The 21,361-nt window shown below is 41.8% G+C and overlaps 1 protein-coding gene across 1 annotated transcript in view; it reads right to left on the bottom strand.

Moving 5' to 3' along the window:
* The window catches only part of adgrv1 (adhesion G protein-coupled receptor V1), a 103,180-nt gene that overhangs the window by 60,145 nt on the left and 21,674 nt on the right, over positions 1-21,361 (bottom strand). Inside the window, exons 18-53 of the mRNA XM_069699863.1 lie at positions 21,214-21,337; positions 20,831-21,091; positions 19,314-19,440; positions 18,973-19,196; positions 18,041-18,775; positions 15,805-16,178; positions 14,905-15,084; positions 14,279-14,459; positions 13,876-14,069; positions 13,606-13,735; positions 13,230-13,310; positions 12,575-12,714; positions 12,119-12,484; positions 11,717-11,960; positions 11,386-11,601; positions 11,063-11,278; positions 10,717-10,961; positions 10,433-10,614; positions 9,789-10,287; positions 9,343-9,652; positions 8,990-9,199; positions 8,093-8,223; positions 7,805-7,904; positions 7,508-7,687; positions 7,228-7,391; positions 6,840-6,927; positions 5,820-5,898; positions 3,740-3,878; positions 3,267-3,408; positions 2,206-2,471; positions 1,823-1,998; positions 1,519-1,643; positions 1,221-1,402; positions 956-1,102; positions 767-847; positions 379-643 (exon numbers count right to left, since the gene is read on the bottom strand). Coding sequence (XP_069555964.1) covers positions 379-643; positions 767-847; positions 956-1,102; positions 1,221-1,402; positions 1,519-1,643; positions 1,823-1,998; positions 2,206-2,471; positions 3,267-3,408; positions 3,740-3,878; positions 5,820-5,898; positions 6,840-6,927; positions 7,228-7,391; positions 7,508-7,687; positions 7,805-7,904; positions 8,093-8,223; positions 8,990-9,199; positions 9,343-9,652; positions 9,789-10,287; positions 10,433-10,614; positions 10,717-10,961; positions 11,063-11,278; positions 11,386-11,601; positions 11,717-11,960; positions 12,119-12,484; positions 12,575-12,714; positions 13,230-13,310; positions 13,606-13,735; positions 13,876-14,069; positions 14,279-14,459; positions 14,905-15,084; positions 15,805-16,178; positions 18,041-18,775; positions 18,973-19,196; positions 19,314-19,440; positions 20,831-21,091; positions 21,214-21,337 — 7,504 coding nt within the window. The remainder of the gene's footprint in view (positions 1-378; positions 644-766; positions 848-955; positions 1,103-1,220; positions 1,403-1,518; positions 1,644-1,822; positions 1,999-2,205; positions 2,472-3,266; positions 3,409-3,739; positions 3,879-5,819; positions 5,899-6,839; positions 6,928-7,227; positions 7,392-7,507; positions 7,688-7,804; positions 7,905-8,092; positions 8,224-8,989; positions 9,200-9,342; positions 9,653-9,788; positions 10,288-10,432; positions 10,615-10,716; positions 10,962-11,062; positions 11,279-11,385; positions 11,602-11,716; positions 11,961-12,118; positions 12,485-12,574; positions 12,715-13,229; positions 13,311-13,605; positions 13,736-13,875; positions 14,070-14,278; positions 14,460-14,904; positions 15,085-15,804; positions 16,179-18,040; positions 18,776-18,972; positions 19,197-19,313; positions 19,441-20,830; positions 21,092-21,213; positions 21,338-21,361) is intronic.

The raw sequence follows: 21,361 nt of genomic DNA, 5'->3' as shown, positions 1-21,361 counted from the left end.
AGTCTTAACTGAAATAACAGAACAAGGCTGTTTTGTCTGTAATAGACACATACAGATGTTTCTGTCTGCCTTCTAAATTATCGCCAATTTGTTTGTACTCTATCCAACATCTAACCACCACTCAGTCCACCAGAAACTACACTGAGACTACAGCCATAGAAAATAGCATTGAATTATTGCAAAAACACAACCATCATCTCAGCATATTGTAGGCCAAGTGCACTTGACTACCATTCTAGGCCATTTATTAAATCTGTGAAAATGAAAATCCAGGCTCATAATTTTTTTAATTTACAATTTCTTCTTGACACAAAAAGAAAGGTATGGACATTTACATTTCTGAAATAAACATAACAGCATTCATAAATGTTTTGTTACCTTCAAGGGCGACCAACAGGAGAGTGTCGTCCGCTCTTGTATTGATTGTCTCCACCTGACTGGCTCTGCCGGTGAGTGGGAGAAGTTGCAGATTCTGAAATCTTCCACTGGTCCACTGAAGCAGGAGGCAGCTCCCAGTCTGTCTGTCTCCGCACACCAACAGGTAGGGAACATCTGCACGAGTGAACGGGGTCACACTGATGATGTTCTGCTCGAAGTCAAGAGTCTGGTGGAGCATAAAGGAGCCTCCAGTCCATACAAAAATCTGTGCCATTAAAAAAAACAACAACAACAACATAATTAACACAATCTGAGTTCAGTCATAATGATTTTGACATACATGAAAACAATGCAAGGTCTGTCGAAGCAGCGGAACAGTTAGCGTTACCTGGCTTGATGCTATTAGATAATCTCTGCCTTCAGTGGAGAAGTGTTTCACATCCAGAGCTTCAACAGCTAAAGTTTGTTCCTAAGGAAATCATATTGTTTAAGATCATATGAACATAAGACAAACCATTACCACAATGTTACAGTTATTTACAAATGCATGATTGTAATATCCCATGATTGAGTTTACCAATGTGATATTGAGGTCCTTGTGTAATTTGAAGATGCTGAGGTTGGCAGCAGGGGAGAAGGGCGGGCCACTATGTGTGATGCCGATGTAGGTAGAACCATTCACTGCAAACCCGACACATGAGCCAGGGTCCTGGATCCTGATGGACTGGGACAACCAAAAGACAGAGAGATGAGCTCACTGCGTATCCAGTTCTCACTGGATTTTACTCGCAAGTATATGGATATCGCGTGCTGGTTCAGGTACAACAGTGTTCTTAACCTACCTCGACTGGTACGAAAACACCCTGCCACCGATACAGAGTGGCCAATGTATGGGAGGATCCAACAGTGGGTCTCCTATCCAGCCTCATAGCCAGGAAGGAAGGGTCCTCAGGAAGGGAGCACCAAGCCGAGGTGGGGTTGTCCTCAAAGCTCTGGTACACGCCCATGACTGAGAAGTGACCCTCTGGAAGATAAAAGGACAAAAGAATCATAATTGAGTTGTGAAGTGGAAAGAAAGGGAATTTATTAGCATTCAGGAAGTTGGGGTTACTTTAAACTAAAAAGGTTTATTGGTATCACCAGAGGCAAAAGCTGTGTCTGACTGCATCTCCCATTCCACACTGACAGCTGACTCCAGACCATTACTGCGAGATACGGTGAGGAAGACTGTTGTGCCTTCATCAGCAACCACTTTTGTGCTGGTTCTGTACAAAAAAACACAGTGAATAACACTACGCAAACATGTTTTTGCATATATGTGTGCAGTCCACATTTTATTTGTACACATTTTAACTGCCACAAATATTGTACACATAACATTACATACTGCAAGCATTTATAATAATCAAAGTTTCACATCATTTTGATGTAACTGTGTTGAGACCTGTTGAGAGTAGGTCCAATTCGGAACAAGCCAGAGGGAGCTACATTTTCCAGGACAGTGATGAGAGTTTGGAGTTGATCTCCCAGCCGTGCACCTCCTGTTGGGTTGGACAGGGTCAGTGTGAAGGTTTCATTTGCCTCAGGTTCAGCGTCAAGTACTGCCCTGATCTCCAGCATCTGAAAAAACAAAGACGACATAAATGATAAACCATAAAATGTATATGCTAGTTCAAACACAAAACACTTTGGAAATGAACATTAAATGTACTTTACTGTACTATGTAAAAGCTTTGATTGCCAAAGAAAAGGAAGTTTCATGATATAGATGTTTTATCATGCATTTGTTTGAAGGCTGTTAGCTGGTAAAAATCTGCTGTCTCTCACCTTAAATCTGACCCCATCCTCCAGCACCACAAACCCTTGTGGTGGCATCAGATCACCCTCTGCTAGGTTGCCGTTGAAATCAGTGATGGTAAACTCAACAGATACGGTGCCAAATGTGCCCTCCTCGGGGTTGCGCACTACGTACAGGTTGGCCACACTCTCACTCAGCCCTGACATAGACGTGGGTTCTTTCAATAGGAAAGGCGTGCTGGTGTTAAGGGAAATGACACCATGCCCATCATCACTGGCGAGAATATTCACAGTTGCTATAAGAATAAACAGAAAAAAAAAACATAATCATGATATAGTTACATACAATAGATTAGAATAAATCAGCTATCAATTATGATTAATATAACAATCATTTATCATCATTAATAGGGTTGTTTAAAGCATAGGGAGCATTGACATTATTGTGGCCTCTACCACGGTATAAAAGTGTCTTCAGTGTAATATATTTTTTAAATTCCTTTAAACATGACATGATACAAACTGATGGATAAAATACACTGATAGATATAATACACAATCAGATATTAAGGAGAACCAAGCTTCATTTCTTATTCCACTGAAAATAATGGAATCAAACAAGCATTAATACACAACCGGGTGTCCTTATGTGCCTTACGTGATACTGCTTATCAAAGAAAATATAGTTGGCTGCATAAAAATTGTCACTCAGTTTTTGAAGATAACTAACATCGGAAGGAAGATATGCTGTTAATGTGATTCCCTACAGTTTAAGTTACATAACCCATTTATTTAGAGCAGGAATACAACTGTTCACTGGACTTATGTTTGATGGGTTCCTGGAAACAAATCTACAAACCCATTTGTAATTTTCATTAGCCCTGATGTAACACCTCTTTAATCTCACATGATAATAATCTATGAAACTCCTAACCCTCTTAACTGAAATCTCTACATTGGTGAGTAGAGCTTGGCCATGAATTTTGTACTCTGCATTTTAACTGAATATGCATTGGAATATGCAAATGTCTTATGGCACTGACTAAAAATGTCAGAAATTCCATTGCATTTCATTCTGCCTTTCTCTCTACCCGTGGTATTGGTGCCCAGCTCCAGACCAGGGGAAGGCTCAGACAGGATGAGCTGGAATCTCTCGGCTCCCTCTGGAATGTCGTCATCAGTGATCTGCACCTCTACAAACTTGTGCTTTTCACCATCAACAAAATGGAGCATCTAGGTGGACAGAGGGATGTAAAGTTTAAAATATTAAAATATTGCATGTATGTGAAGACTCTTAGTCATCCAGGTCATGGTAGAGGTGCTGATTCAGAAGCAACTGCATTTACTTTACAGTCCTCAAGAACTTTCAGCTCTAATTCAAAAGACCTCTTCAATTCCTGTTCTTCAGAGCTGAGGAGTACTTTTGGTTAAGACGTGAAACATCTTCAAGAATCTAAGCTCGTCCAGTTGCCCTTGACTTTGTCACTGAATATATATGCTGCCACAAACACTTATCTCCATCATTAATCTTGTGTGTAGTGTTTAAATATCGTGTATGGCTCACCGTTTCGCTGGTATTGTAGTCCAGTCCCTGTTGAGCTTCTAGATTCTGACCAAAGAAAAAAAGAGAGACATTTCCGTATGTCCCTTTGTTCCTGTAGGCCACTAGAGTCAGTGACCCTATTGTTTCATTCACCTCAAACCTGGAACACATTTGGATAAAAACAACATTTTAATTAAAACTGCAAGCAGTGATATGCGGGCCCTCGTACACTGCACGTCGGGGGTCCAGCGGGTCGGGGCCGCTGGCTCCCCGACGTGCAGCACACCAAGGTCTGCATATTCCGGCTTGCAGTTTAAATTTTTTTCTCGATCTCGTTCCTTATTCTTCTTTAAAAAAAAATACTTTTTTTGGCAGCTTTAACATCTTTAAAAACTCATGAAAGTTGGTGCCTGACGCATGTTTCATGTGGTTTGGAGTATCGTTAAACCTTAAACATCAACTTCCTGTGTCACAGTGAAACTTCAAACTTAGCTGCATTGCCCTGGCTATACTATATACTCTATACAAAAATGAATTTTGGGTCACTTTTTGGACAACATGCTATAGTATGACTTTTTTTGAATATTTCAGATGACATAGTATGGCTTTTTTTTTTTAAAAATGTATCATATTTTGGAGTATGACCTTTTCTGAACTGACATGTTACTTCAAGTTACTTCTCACTCTGAGGGAACTGCTCTAACCAGTGCACAATGAAAAAAAAAAGAAGTCTCTTTTGGACTTTTTTTTTTTGGAGTTTTGTATCATTGTTGACCTTTGCTTTAGTATTAGTATGACTGCACGTACAAACCCAAACCTGTATGGCTTACCCTTAGAGGGACTTGCCTTAGGGGGACTCAGCCCCCGTGAACCATGTGGCTGACCCTTAGAGGGATTCGCTCTCCGTGAACCGTATGGCTTATGAAGGCGACTCACCCTCCGTAAACCATGAACCATGTGTGGTACCTGAGCGGGGCTCGAACCTGTGTCCTCATGAGGTCAGCGTCGTAGACCGCTGGACTATTTTTGGTGCCGGAGGATGAGTCGCAGCAGGAGAAAGTGTTTAACGGAGTTCACTCAGCGATTCCAGCGACTCAACCGACAGTCCGGTTAACTCAACAGGTAAAAGATTCTACTTAATCAAGGTTGCTATTAATGGTTCAGATTCCACCTTGGCCTGTTGAAGGTGATTCAACTTTTAGTGAAGTTGAAACATTTGGAGAAATTGAAAAAGTTTTGCATTCACAACACATTACAGGAAGCTATTTAATATCACTGCAGACCCCCTTGAAAACACGTATATCTACTATCCAAAGAATGTCTGCGGCAATTTTGGTCGCATTTGAATGAATACTTATCTTTATCTTCACAGTGGTTAGCACTCTTGCCTCTCAACTAGAAGGTTGGGGGTTTGATTCCCCCTTTGTTATGACTTTTAAAAAAAATCATACTATAGCAAAAAGTGACCTAAAAGTCATTTTAGGGTCACTTTTTGGATGACGTGCTATAGTATGGCTTTTGGGTCACTTTTTGGCCACCACGCCACGGGCACACTGATCGACGAAAACAAATTATTTTTATAACTTTTAATTCCAAACATGTTAAGAGGGCACAGACTAAATTTGAAGTCGGTCTGACAAAATCTGAAGGAGGAGTTCGTTGAAGTACAACGTGTGAATCGCCAAAAATTCCAACTAAGTTAAAAATGGTGGACTTCCTGTTGAGTTGATGTAATGGTCCAATGTAACTTTTTTGTATGTCTTGGTATGATACACATGTCCACCGAATTTCGTGCATGTAGGTAAATGTAGCCGCCGGGGCATCTCTTTAGGGGGCGCTAGCGAGCCATTTGGCCACACCCACTCGCGACTCCACTAGAATTCAAAATTTTTCACCGGGAGATGTGTGTACCAACTTTCATGAGTTTTTGAATATGATAAAGCCTCCAAAAATGCAGTTCTTTGTGAAGAAAAATAAGGAACGAAAGGAATAATAATTTTACGAATAACAATAGGGCTTTTGCACCTTTGGTGCTCGGGCCCTAATTAGAGCATGTTCAAATCAACCCATGAAATGTATTATTTATAGATGCTTTTCTTACAGAGTGTTTGTCCATTCAATGACCCCTCTAATTCCATCATTAGCAGCGATGCTGACTTCTGCCACCAAACCCTGGGTGTCTGCAGAAAGAACCACAAGCAAAGAGGAAATGAGGGATGACCTTTAGGTTGCTAATTGTTTATAATAGCTCTAAGTAGTAACAGCTTCTTCAGGCTGTAACTGCAGTGCAAGGATCAAGGGAAAGTTGTGCAAGGGGAAAGTGTAGAGGATCTAACTTCTGTCATGGCACATTTGAGCAGAAGATTGCAGCCAAAAGGCATCTCATGTAAGTGGCTCGGGAGGCTGAGCAGCCAAATCTTTTGGGTGGACTGATTTATGACCTACTGAATAGTCTTCTCCCAATGAGTCTGTGGCCAAGACACTGGGAGGCCAGCTACGGGTTTAGTTTGGCTTTCTCTCTCCTTACCACTCAGAACTACTCGGCTCCCACCAAATCCCAAGGCTTCCTCAACCATGGAAAGCATCAATCTCACCATCCAAGCCACATAATGATTGTTGCCAAAGGAGCGGCCATATGTTTACTGTGTGTCTCCAGGCAGAAGGCTGATAGTATTCTGGGAACCTCCAAGTGCTGTGCCGCCTATTCTGTCAACTCGTCACTTTCTAAAGTTACTCATTCATAAATTGGGCTGTGGCTTCGATTATGCAAAAGCAGTGGCGATGTTCTACCAAGCTCCTTCATGTTGCATTTTGACAGTCAACTACAATGTGTGAGCACATGAACATGTATTTTACCTGGCAAAGTGCAATACACAACCTCTACTCATCAAGCAGAGAAAAAGGTGAGAAATTGTAGAGAAAAGAAGAAAAGTGATTTCATAAATGTACTCAAGCTATAAAAGGGGTAAAATACTTCAGAAAACAGAACAAACACAGAAACAATGAAAGAAATCACTGTGACAAAGTGATGGTAAAACTGTTTAAAAATTACCAACGGTATAGATAAGGTAGGGTAAATTAAAACCAGTAATAGTACAGATGCTGCTAAATTTCTCCATACCTAGCTGGGGAGCAGTGGCAAGGGTCGTAATGAGCACCGCTGAAGTTATGTTGACCAGGAAGAACTCCTGCAACTCTGGAATCTCGTCCTAACAAAACAAAAAACATTAAATTCCACATTCAGACAACTCTGATTCAAGAAAGTAGAACTAAAAGAAGAATGAGAATAAGAGCACATATTAGCAGAGATTGTGTATTTAATTGTATCATCTTGTTAAAACAAGTTAGAATTGCAAAGCCACCAAATGATGCAGATACACTTAACAGCAATCAGAAAACAGTAGAAGAAAAATAAATGGTGAAGCACAATGAAAGAATACATTAAAAACTGTCTTGCCAAATTTGAAGGGCAGAGAAATGGGAGTGTGGAGGACAACCATGGTCTTTACCTCTAGTATGGTGACAGGGATGGCAACTGAAGTCTGTCCATCCTGAAGGATTACAGAACCAGTACCAGAGATGAAGTCTTGTCCCGAGTCAGCAAGAGCGCCCTCTACCTCGGACAGGTTTTGTACAGAGCCTCTTGTAACCTCATAGGTGATATTCACTGCTCCTGCACACAAACATTTAGATATGATATCAGTTATAAGGTGAAGGATTACAATTTTTACAAAACATGTACACATGGAATGGAATAAATTAAAAAGGCAACTCTTAATCTTAACTGACCCGAGGCTCCAAACTCTCTATTGATGTAGATGTTTATAGTTTGGTCCCGTTCCTCTGTGGTTACCCTGAGGGATGACGGGGCAATAGACAACAGGCCATAGGGCTCATCGCTGGTGTCAACAGTTAGCACGGCCTCACTGCCTTGAACATCCAGGGCAGCATGGCCAGTCACCACAACACCTGCGTGGAATTCAGGGGAACATCAATTTGTGCCATTATTTTGACCTATTTGTGGTTTCCTCACAAAGGTTTCCCGAACAATAATTAACCAAAAAGATACCAAGAACGACTTATTACCAAACGTTTGTATGTGGGACAAGGAAACTTTGTATTCATCTTTGTCCTCTGGTGTGGCATCGTCAAGAAGCTGCAGGACTATGGTGTCATTTAGTTCTCCCTGTAAGAGACACACCCCAAATATATGATTAGAGCTGGAATTGCAAAATTACATTTAATCTTGTTTAGTTGATTTTATGAACTTAGAAGAATAATGATCGATTTGCTGCCAAAGCATGCGTCTCCATACTGTACCAAAAACATGTTAAGCTACAACCCCACAAAAAACTGTTGTGATCTGTCATTTACCTCAGTAAAGAAAAGTGTCCCTGAGATTTGGGTGAAGGTCCGGTGTACAAGAGGCCCCTGTATAGTCCAGTCCACAGTGACATTACCCAGAGCTGGAGCTGTTCTTAACACTAATAACGACAACCTCTCACCTGTAATATGAGATATAATACAGTCAGCAATAACGGTACTCTAAAGTATTGTGTCTAGAAGTTTAAATACAGGTTATTAACGATGAGAATATTCATTGACTTTTAATGTGAACTGCTGTCCTTATACAGTAGATGCCAGTGGAGGCATCTTAAGATCTCTAATTGTATGGACTCTTCAACCGCTCACGCATATATAATTTCAAGATAAAGACAACCAAGGTGCCCACCTGTTGCTGCCAATACTATGAGTGCCTTCCTTCACCTTAACATTCATGTATAATAAGGACACATCTCCAGTAACAGGAGTGCTGCATTGCAGAAATTCTTCTGCATTGTTTCAAGCTGGTTAGTCTCTGAAGAATTGCAGACTTGGTGGGATGAATTAAAACTCTTTACTTCATGCATGGCAAAAGGCTGATGCCGTTTGTACTGATACAGCTAAACGTATTCCTTCACAGAGGAGCGGCATTGCAATTTGACCTTTGGGGATGCAAGAGGAAACATATGGCAGAAGTGGCATTGGGATGTCACTCTCACTGGGTCAGGAGACCAAAAATAAGGTGACATCAGCCACATAAGAATACTTAATCAGACAAATGAGATTTCATTCCTCACATTGAGTCTGTAATTCATCAGAGACATAGCAAATCTCAAACACCCTGGATGAATTTCTGTACAAGCTGGAAGGTACTCTATAATATAGGGCTGACAAAGTGCTCTGACATATATAGTATCCATAGTAGAATCATTACATATAGCTACTCACCTTCTCTGGCAATGACAGAGCGTGAGGATGGATGGAAACCTACTATCCCAGCCACATTATCGTTAGCCAGGATCACTATGGTTACAGTGTCTGAGCTGGGCAGAATTCGACTTCCTCCCTCCGTATTAACCAGACCAATCATGAGGTTTTCATTGTCCTCCGGTTCAGTATCATCTCTGATTACTATCTCTATTGTCTTCTTCAGATCACCTGTAGGCAGAAAAGAGAAAGTACATGTAACACTGGTTAAGTGCATATGCTGATGTTTATTTAATTCATGTCAAGACACACTGGACCAATGATGACTTTTTAAAAGAAAGCAAACTATTGCTAAATACTGAAAACACACATACCATCAAAGACCAGAATTCCTCCAGGCCCAGTGAAGTCTGCCTCTGGTGTGGCCTTTCCTCCTACAAATCTCCACTCTACAGTGACAGTGCCCAGATTCCCCCCTCTCCTCTCTATAACCAGGGGCACCACAACAGTTGGTTCTTCTCGAACCTGTAGATAGAACTCCTCGTTTGTGGTGTTGGGACTGAGACTGTAGATCAAAAATACGCCAAATGCATCTCCATTCATCCCTATAGTGACTACAGCTTTGTCCGGCTGACCAATGGAGGGCAGGTTCTTCTGTGGCACGGTCAAATTTACCAGTTCTACCTTCAAACAATACATGATGAAACATTTGTTATAGTTTTCTGTAAAACTGTGTTGACAGTTAAAATAGAAAGCATGAAAAAACAATTAAACAATAAATAACAAAGGGCAACATACAGGTTATAGGATTGCGTTTTACCTTTAATATCTGTATGGAGAAGCTCTCATCCATTTCAGGGAATGTATCTGTCAAAATTAGGACTGTGAGGTTGGCATCCCCTGATCCATCGTCCATGAAGGCACTTTGGACAGTCACAGGGGTGTAATCACTCCCTGCCACAGCCTGGCCACTGAACAAGACAGCAGCTGCAGTGGCGTTTTTTACATAAGTCATAACCTCAGATTTAGAGGTCAGCTGGTCAGCTCCTGAGGTCACCCAAGTGCAGGATGGTGGGGTCACACCAGAAGAAACGGAGAAGGCCTGGCAGGCACGCTCTCTCAGACAAGCTGCAGCACATGCAGCCAAAGTGTCTCTCTGACCAGTGATGTTAACTGTCCTCAGGGGGGCAGAAGCTGGAACACCTGGTTTTGGGAGGTTGTAGTACATCGACAGGTTCTGGCCAACAGCCTGAGCTGAGCCAACAATGTCAAATTCAGAGATACTGTACATGATTTCCAAGCGACCAAAGTGACCACCTCTGGAAAAAAGGCAATGGGGATGATAGAGAAAAGACAGCAGACAAGAAATGTTGGTTTAATGCGAGTAAGAGTCCAAAAAAATTATCAATATAAAAATAAAAATAAAAAAATACAACCATTATTAAAAGCAATATTTTAAAATACCTTCTGCGGACAGTAATATTGGCTCTATAAACTCCCTCCAGTGGCTCCTGGACTCGGTAAACAGACTGTTCAAAGTAGACTGTCCCATATGGGTTGTCATTGGCAGGCACTATTATGCTAACAGACGTATCAGCTCCCAGGTTTCCTCCATTACTGGCACCAGTTAGTTCCACCTTAATTATCTAGAAAAGACAGATAGAGTGTAACCATCATTACAACTAATGTAAAAAATGGTGTAAAATATTAGAAAATTTACAACGGTCTTTTCCCCCTTAGCTTCTTACCTCTGTGATTTCAGGTACATCGTCAGCTAAAATCTCCACTCGCAGTGTCTTCATGATGTCACCAGGGGCAAATATCACCTCTCCTGAAGTGGGTCTGATGTCCCCTACTGCTAGTTTACCATTGACAATGGCCTGCCATTGGACTGCAACTGTGCCAATTGTACCAGCATTGCGCACAATAGGCAACGTAACCTCAATAGAGTTAGATCCTGGCTCCTCTATCGTAACTGAAACAGCCTGGAAAACTAGGTAGATATAAAATGAAGGAAAGTGGTTGATAAATAATGTCGAATAGTAGAAATTGCTATTGACAGATTTATAAAGATCCGGGATAATGCCTACTAACCGAAGGCACCAAAAGGGTCATCAGAAGGCAGTATGGTGATGATGGCACGTGTGAGCTCCCCCAGAAGAGCTCCTCCTGTGGTCTGGTTTATCAGCTCGATGAGAAAGGTCTCCTCCAGCTCAGGCACCACATCATTGATGACATAGATGGGAACAGATTTACTGGACTCCCCCTCAAGGAGGACCACATCAGTCGAGGCTACACTGTAGTCTTCACCTATAAGATTACACACATGCACATACATATGGACAGTGCCGACCTGCTCACACACAAATCATAGAAAGATTGAAATCGATGGTCTACTATATGTCCTCAATACTTACTGACTCTGGCGGTTAAAGGCACTGCTCTGAACTTGACAGACACGTCAGCAAAAATCCCCCCGACACGTGTGACATTTATTATGGGCCCAACGTAGTGCTCAGCCACACTGACAGCAGAAGCTGACAGCTGGAGGACTCCAAAAGCATCGTCGCTGGCCTCTATTATCACCTGGGCTACAGTTTCAGTCCTGGGGCCCAGAGAAGGGGAGTGGGAAACTGGAAGAAACACAGGAGAATATTCTATCAGTTGAATGTGGTAAAGTATCACTATGTCTTGACTGTGACTGACTATGATTTCTTCAGGTCAAATCTTCCACCGTCAGTATCTTACTGAGTCTCTCTTGCTCTCCTTGGATGAGATGAACACTGATCAACTTCACAAACACTGACTCATCTCTTTCTGGATCCTCATCTTCCAGCACGCTGAGGGTGATGTTTGCTTCACTCTGATTGACCAAGAACACAACAGAATCGAGGAGGGGAACAAAATCCCTCCCCTCAGTCGCTCGACCCACCCCGGGGGTCCTGTAAGGTGCCGGATCTGCCTCATTTAGTGTCCCATACGAGACTTGCACCTAGATAAATTAAAATAGGAAAATGTCATAGAATTTGATAACTCGACATGTGGACACTTGTCATTCTAGTTTATGAATTAAAATGCCATAAAAAACAAAATAGCAAGAGGCTTTTATAATTTCTGAAAAGTTTCTAAATCCTCTACTGTTGAACACACCTGACCCATCAGGCCTCTCTGCCGCAGGATGGTGAGGGAGACAGTTGAGTCAGCTTCAGGAAGCCGAACAGATCTCGTTACATTACTGAATACAAAAACACCATAAGGATCGTCACTGGCGAGCACAGTCAGGGAAGCCGATGTCTTGATACCCAGACGACCATGTGAGACGTTCACCAAGGACACATTGAAACTCTTGTCCAACTCAGGGATCTCATCGTCGGCCACACTGATGATGATGTTCTCCGACGTCTGTCCAACAACAAAGCGGATGTTCCCAAACCTGGTGAAGAGCTCCTCCTCAGAGCTGGGATCAGCTTCCCAGTACACAGTCACATTGGAGAGGTCACCAAAGGACCGATCCACCTGATAGAGAACAAAAGAAAACATAACATAGCACAATGATGGAACAATCACAGGACATTTCCTAATTTTTAAACTGTGTATTACACTGACCTGCAGGACCACAGAGCTGTGTCCACCCTCAGGTTCAGTCCCATTAACAGACAGGGATTCAGGACTGAACTGAAACACTCCATGGGCATCATCAGAAGCAGCAATGGTCACTGTCATGTGGGATGCAACTCCCAAGCTGGCTGTACAGAAAATTACACGTGTTACTATTAAGCAACACATTTTGATTGCATTTTTAAGAGTTTCAGTTTGAAGTAAATGAGAAGTACCCATTGGTCAGACAAGAGGAATGTAAAGTGATGATCTTTTCAAATCAAGCAGATGTTTGTGACAGGAATAGCCGAATAATAACACAACTTTTTTCCAGTAGATACATTTATATTTTGGTCAAAACCATCAGATTTCATGTGTGGAGGGTATTTCAGAAGAGGTGATTGCAATCCAAACCTAGTGTAAAACACTGGGGTATCGGATGGTTCATGTCAACTGCTTTCCCCATCTGGCCCCTGAGAGACTATTTGCTTTTCCCACATCGCTCTCCTTGAGAACTTCTCACAGGGGTCACAGTATAATGTAAATACCACACGTGCATGCACACACGCACACACCTACAGATGTGTGTACATGCACTAAAGTGTAGGGATGCAGGAATGGAGACAAGTAGCAGTTTGGGGGAGTAAAGGTGGGGAATACTTACCATGGTGGTGATAGGATGGAAGGAGGAATTGATAGTCACTGTCCCCACTACCACTCCCTTCACTATGCAGAAACTGATCCACTGATGGATCACACACGAGGATCACAGGAGTGTCACACCAGGTTAGAATCACACCAGAGAGGTAGAGGTCGAAGGGTGTATAGGAAGGAGGGTAGGTAGGTCGTCACATATGTAGGTATTGGGAAGCACACGGGGGCATCACACCAAACACACAAGGACAGTAGTGTAGAACAGGGTAAGTTCAGCTTCAATTAAAAAAAAGACTGACAATAAAGAGTTCTAATAAAAATGTACTAATCTACTAGGGCCTAAAACAAATCAAAATGCGATTTAAACTGGGGCTCAAAATTCTCACCTCCTCCATCAGCATTGTAGAGCTCCACTCTAAAAATCTTGTCTAGTTCAGGGACAGGATTGTCTACGATGGTGACACTGATGAACTTCAACCTCTCCCCTGGAAGGAAATCCAACATGCCCTCTGAGTCCTGCCAGTGGAATACAGACAGATAGGAAACCAGGGAAGCAGTGAAAATGTATTTTCCCTTCATCTGCTTGTTTGTTTATCAATACATTATCATTGTGCATGCATCGGTAAGATGACAGACAGACGTCGGTGAAAACTAACCTCGTAGTCTTCAGGGCTGGAGGCCGTGAAGGGGGAAGTCCTGTATCCTACCATGATCCTTCCCAAAAGGCCTTGGGCCCTGGCCACCGGCAGACGGATCTGTCCGTCTTCCTCGTTGACAGTGATGTGGGCAGGTTCTAATGCTGGAGAGATCAAACCCTCCGCTGGAGGACTGGGCTGAAACTGCAGCAGGCCTGGATCAGGAAAGAGTGAGTGTGTGTTTAGTGATGGAAACAAGAGAATATGTAATAAGAAGGAGGTGAAAAGGAAGTAGTAAGGCAGAGTGTGGGAGGTTATGAACATATATGGAGAAAAAGAGAGAAACCAACAGAAGCTTATGAACTCTGATAGCTTGAATAGCATCACTGCAACAACACTGTTTTTTGGGAAACAAGGTGAATACCATAGGGATGGTCACTAGCTGTGACAGTGACGGTGTTGACAGCGTTATTGGGGTCGATGCTTGCCCCGCTGGTGGGGGTGGAGCCTGGCTTTCCGTCACCAGACTCTGCTGACAACAGTGTGATTTGAAAGGACTCTGCAAGCTCTGGGAGATTATCATCCAGCACCATCAGGTTCAGTACCTAACAGGAAGATAGGAAAACCTTATACTTATATTTTGTAAAACAAATAGTTTATATTCCAGCCCTCATTGGTGGTTTATTTGGATAGCTATTGATATTACAACTATTTTTGGGGGGGATAAATGTGGTCTTTGTGTCTTTGTTGAGCAAACTGTAACATCTGCTGACACCTGTTAATTTGTCAGAAACTCTGCTACCAACAGACCACTAGATGGAGCTGGTTATCTAGAAACATTACAATTGGATGACTTTAAATGACTGCTATTAAAGTGTAAACAAAGTTGTTGTTTTTTTTTTAATCATATTCTTAGGAGTAATTGCAGTGTGCACTAGTTTCTCCACACCTGCTTGCAGACAGTGCGTGACCGCACACGTTGTCACCTCGGATGAAATAAGAGGGGCTTCCCCCAGCTCCTGCAAGACTTTCACACACACTCACACACACCTCAGAGCGCTGTCCAGGACCGAATAGCACCGCTCCAGTTGCATTAACAAAGTCTTGATGGGCTGGCATGTCACTGTCTGAGCTGTCTAGTTGGGTAACAGTGTAGTTGACATAAACATGGTCCAGAGATCCCCGCGTACGCTCAATCACACAAGAGATAGTGGAGCCCTCTTCAGTGGTCTAGAAGGACATACAAAGAATTAAAAACACACATTTATTCAGAACCATTGGAGGATATAATCAATACTAAATGCATTTCACTGTAGTTTCTTAGGCTTAATTGAGCTAGCGTTATCAACTAGGCTAATGGGCTGATTTAATTCCAGCACAGTAATCATGGGATTTAGAGAAGGAAAACTTGATAGCCCCCGTGCCTCTATGTCTTTCTATCCCCAAATGGTGGAGGACATAGAGGAGATCCTCTGGTTCTGATGGAATGCCATCCGTTGCCCTGCCACCTGTTCTACTGATGGATACGAGGAACAAGATCTCCCGTTTCCAGTGATGGAACTCCTGATCCACTTCTATAGGAATGCTCTCACTGACAGACTTGCTGCTGCATCACCAGCTGTCGCTCTACCTGAGAAGGCCCGCTCATCCAATCCCACTAAAAAGAGAGAGCATGCTCTCCCTGCAGCCAGGCATGGAGGCTGATAAAATATGCAGCAGGACAGGGACTGACAAACCAATTGGGCTTACATTACATGTGTTTCTATGCATATGTTCACTGTGTAGACACAAGTAAGTCATGACACTGATGACAATAGTACTGTCATCGTGGGCATGTGGCTTATTTCACATTTACTTTTACATTTACATATAACTTATTTTACGTGGCTGAAAGGTTCCTGTAGCAGACTGATCAACTAAATGCCACTAACGTAAATACTGTGCACTTACATCGGGTATGCAGGCACCGGTGAATCCAAAAAGCCCATTGGCATTGTCACTCTTCATGACTCGCAAAACAGCAGTGGGTCTGGGGAGGGGGAGGCGCGCTCCACCACGCACTGCCACCAACTGTAGAAGGAACACCTCCTCGCCCTCCTCCTCGTTGTCATCTCTGACCTCAACCACGAATGACTTCTGCCTCTCGTCCTGCCGGTACCGTAGGTAACCTGAGATGTTACGCAGGTCTGTTTTAGCAGGCTGAGTGTGGAGCTCGTGGATGTGGCTGCGGTTCAGCTTAGTGTGGTACAAGCGGACGTCCTGGAGAAGGCCAGTGTAGCGCTGTTCGCCCCCAACATTTGACCCAATAAACACTGAGGCAGGTCCTGGAGTAAAAATACCCAGAAAACAATGTACAATGTTTTATATCAATAAAATACAGTATATCAATATACAATAAGAAGAATTTTAACCAGAAACTGTAAAAAATAATACAATGTTTAAGCCATACAAGTAAGAAAGTCTTAGACAAATAAGTAAAACAAAAATTACCATTACCTCAAGCACAACACGATATGATGTAACAATATGTCAGAGAGGCATTAACATTTTGGCAGATTGATGTGATGCTTGGTCAAAAGCAGACATACTAACCTGAATTTGTTTTGGTGTTAAGTTTGTGTCTGACAAGATCACATGTTTAGAGCAAGTTTCACTGTACCTTTAAAAGCTTATAAACTGCTTGGATCTTGTATATAATTCCCAACATCCCACTTTCGGTATATAATAGTGTTTTGTTTTTTGCTTAGCTATAGTCACACAATGACAAATATTTTTATGAAATAACACAAAGATAAAATGATTTGATTTAATGTAATTCACATTTAAAGTTGTTAAAATTATGTAACTCAAAGTTTTTCCACAAGTCTGTGCTCGTTTAAGATCAGGTGAGTTCATTCAGGTTGAATTTAAGTTGCATCAATTTCACACTCATTATTGCGACATCTTGTGGTGATGTGCACCAGTAAAATAACGTGTCCACGTGTAACATCTAATCCAATTATTATTAATAGTGGAACCAATTTGGTTGTTTTGGTTGGATCGTATTTGGACCACAAACAGAATCTTGATTAAAGCCATCAGATGCCTCGGTCCGGCTCTTACTCATTACTCATTTATACATTTACACCTCCCGCGCCTATCAATTCCTCTGCTTGTACAAAATGGGACAAATGCGGGAAATCTACCACAATGAGCAAGTACAAAGCCCTGACACAAAGCAGTGCATCTGTGAGGTTGAGTTACCGGGAGCAGACAATAACACGACATGACTGATGATTATGTCTAAATCTACTGTGACTGCGGTTAGCCAGAGGCATCAGAATATTTCCCCTCTGGGAGCTTTTGGTCAAATACTGGCTATTGTCTCAATCAATTAGAGAAAATAGGAAGAAAAGAAGATGCCGACTGATTCCCTTCAGCAGTAATAATGTCCAGCAGTGCTAAGGCTAAGTGGTCACTCAAGCATTGCAGAGGAGTCCCAGTAGTCCTGAACAATGAGTAAGCACGCGAAGGTAAACATGCTTTTATATTTAAGAATTCAAGACTTCCATATGGGAAAATGAAACAAGTTTGAAACCCCTTCCCACACAGGGCCTTCAGATAACATTTTGACATTGAATTAATGTGTTAGACAAAATGCCTCTAACACTGCAAGCATCAAAAAGGGTAACTTTCTCACAGCTTCACATTCAAACTAACTGGTAATACTAGTTACAAGCGCCAATTAGACTCATTAAAACTCAAACAATGGATATATCAATGGATATATGACATTTCTGTTAGTTTCATCAAGCTGTTTTTGTTGACCTAAATAAAAGCAATGCAAAACATTATGCAAAATGATGACGATTACACTCAAATAATTGCGATCAGGCGATGATATAATAATCGGGACAGGACAAGTGCAAAAAAAAAATTAGTTTTTCATTTTTTGGGTATTTTGGTAAAACAACTAACAACTAACAGCGGTGCAAAGAGGCCAATATTTGATCTTCAGACCAAAGGTATATCGATCAACTACAATGTCATGTGGAACCTGCTCCAAAGTGACAACTCGTGTTAACCACAGACCAGTAGGAGCTCCTATCTTGAGCTTCATAATAAGATACGATGAACACTGACTATATGCTCAACAACATGAACTGTCACTATGATATGTTTAATAAATCTCAGTAAAGCAGCTTACCATCATTGATGCCCTCTCCTTTGATGCTCTTCAAGCCCCCGGGAATAGGGCTCCCATCCAAGAAGAACTCAATAATCCCATCATCAACTGTAATGATAACATGCAGCCATGTATTATCCTCCATAAACTTCTCAGCAGTGGCCCGGGCCACCTGGGTATTGTTTGACCCGATTACTGTATAGTACAACATCAGTGTGACATGGGACTCATTGGTGTGGACCTTCACTCCATAATACAAGCTCCCGTTTCTGGTTCCTTTGGACACTATAAAGCCGTCCGTGTCTTGTCTGGGCACCAGCCAAGCAGAGAAGGTGAAGTTGCCAACGGCAGCAGGCCCATCTTCAGGGGAGATGGTACCATACGCTCCTGGAAGCCCAGAGAAAAACCACGTGTCCGTGGCTGAGTGATGTCTCCGAGCATGAGGTCTGAGCTCAACCTCGTCGGGAAAAGAGGCCAGAAGGATCAGGTCATTCATGAGAGGGAGGCCCTGTGGGAAGTTTCCAGAAACAATCTCCCAGGCAACCCGCACATCACTAAAGGTACCCTGCTGTCGGAGGATGGTGAAGGAAGTGACATCAGCCATATCATCTTCAGGGGGTACATCTTCAGCTACTTCTTGGTCCAGGTTGCTGTCAGCGATTGTGAAAACACCAAATGGGTCATCATTAAAAGGGATGAGAACTGAGGCATTCAGAGAAGTCTCAGCTAGTCGTCCACCCTCCCCGGGGTAACCACCTAAAAATAAATTATGGACAAGATTTGAAGAGTAAATATATACAGTTCGAAGTGTGGAGATTTTAAAGCTGATTACTCAAATCAACTTTAATGGTGAGTTTAAACTCAATTACAACATAATTTTGTGATAGCAGCTGCCAATTTTCTCTAGTGATGAATTTAATCTGTTAAATTTGATACTTTTATATTAAACTTACCCGAGATATTTACCAGCCTGAGCACAAAATACTCATTGAACTCTGGAAGTTTATCTGAGATGGCCTCCAGGACAATAGGCTCAATCTCTTCCCCTGTAGTGAAGGTGATGGAGCCATTTGTGTTTGTAAACTCCTGGTTTTCTTCCAGAGGAGTCATTGAGTCGTTGGCAAATAGCTGCCAGAAGACTGTAACATTGCCAAAATGGCCTCTGGTACGTAGTACACTTGGAATGAAGAAAAAAGTAATTTCAGTGAAGGAAGGCCAGCAAAAAAAAAAGAAGTTTAAACTCTTTAAAAACTTCTAAATAAAAATGTTTTGTATAAAGAAAACATGAACTTACAAAAACTCATTGGTCTTGCCCTCTTCAACAGGTTTTTCTGTAGATTCCAGAGAGAAAATCCCATTGGCATCATCATTGGCTTCAATCACCACAGTAGCTGTGTCTGATCCATACACAACAGCATCACCTGTGTGCACATGAATATTATCAGGTTAGATCAGGACCTATGCTGATGCAGTCTGCATCCTCAAATAACCAAATTATGGATGGACAGACAGACAGACAGACAAACAGACAGACAGACACTGAAGAAAACCAAGGACAAAACCTTAATACACTGCAATCATTTATATTTAAAGATTTATTTTTTTAAAATAATTAAAAAATAATTACAAGGGAAGGGGATTTTGCTGACATAGTGTTCTCATAACTGCAATAACCTCTTACAAGCACATACCTTAAGTTGCCAGACTACGAGTTCACTGTAACAAGCATGCAAATCCGCTCATGATTAAATCAGGCAAGGTAAAGGGTTTCAAGGTTCCAATATGAGTTTGGTTGACCTTAAACATTGAGGTTCTTGACTTTTAACACATTCCCCGCCAGGACAATCCCCTGGCATAAACCAGAGGCTAACCCTTCACTCGGCTCCACTCCTTGCTGATCAGTAAACAGAAAGAGACCAGTGGAGTGTCCGCCCTTTGTGTCTTAGAATGTCTGGAGTCTGATAATTAAGGTCCTGTTGGGGGCCCGGCAGCCTTTCAGTCACATCCATGAAACACAATACTGGGATTAGGAGAGCTTTCAGTGTTATCACAGAAAAGTCTAAATAACCCAACTGTTCCTTTATGTATATGTACAACTGGCATTAAGGTCCCATATTGTAGAAATTCAGATTTCCCTTTCTGCTTTTTGATTAAAAAGCAGGTCACAAACACACGCTCATGTCAAATGTCCACCCTCAGAACAGCTCACTGTCCAACCCTTTATGTGGAGGACAACACAGAGCAGTCATTCTGATGCCAGCAAGCTACAAGACCATAGAAAATGTATGATCAACCCAGCTCTGCGTCAATTAGAAAAGAGTCAGCCAATCAGAAGAGAGGGTAATAAATATCAATGCACCTTAAAGGCACAAAATAGCCTTTTCTTGGTAGAGATACTGAGATAAGCTGAAAGCAGATGTGTAACTGTGTTGAGATGGTTTTTGGAATTCCAAAGCACAAAAATATCTTCTTATGGATATAAAAACAGCAAATAAAATAGGAAAAGTGTAAAATATTAGACCATTAAGACAAAAGAAAATAAACAAAGAAGAAGGTGTTGACGTTACTTTGAGATGAGGTATAATTTAGAGATTTGACTATGGGAATCCCGAAAGAAAAGACAACTGACTTTCAGCAGTTTTAATGATCAGGAGGAATGTAGATATTTTCATTATCTTAGGGGACCAACATCTATGAAGACATGACACATCCTATGTTGGCTGACATGAGAACAGATTCACAGAAGATATCCTTATAATATACGGAAAAGTCCTCTTCTAATCGCCTGTTTAAAAATAAGCCCAAACTCACCTGTGGCATTGTAGAGTACAATGTAAAAAGGTTCATCAGTCTCTGGTATGTGTTCATCTTCAACAGCCACAGAGATGTTCTTCATCCATTCACCCACTTCATACACAAGCAATGTGTCATTACTCAGCATGGTCAGGTCATCTGGTGATGCGTCACCGTATTCCACTCGATACATCACTGTGGCCACAAAATCTGCCTGCCCCGCTCTCAGAACAGTAAAATTGGCGACCTCGCCTTCCTGAAGCCGGACAATGACAGGTTCTGAGGTGAGAGGTTGGAGGAAAAGGAGAGATGTCAGTGAAGGTGAGAAGTGATCGCTTGTAGCTATGACATACTAATGTGTTATTACAGTCAACAATATAACAATATAATAAAATATTTACCAGAAAAGTAAATTGGGTCATCATTCTTATTGATCAATAAATTGACATTGAGTATGTTTCCCAGTCTTGCTCCACCTGTAGCATTTAACAGTGTGATGGTGAAATTCTCCATGTCTTCTGGGATCTTAAATAAAAAAATTCAAAAAAT

This window comes from Brachyistius frenatus, unplaced genomic scaffold, assembly GCF_029030835.1.
Source record: "Brachyistius frenatus isolate BFR_SWC_R1_liver_20210118 unplaced genomic scaffold, ASM2903083v1 Contig_31, whole genome shotgun sequence".
NCBI lineage: Eukaryota > Metazoa > Chordata > Actinopteri > Embiotocidae > Brachyistius > Brachyistius frenatus.
Note: the sequence above shows the minus strand (reverse complement) of the source record. Positions and strands in the feature narration are given on the sequence as shown.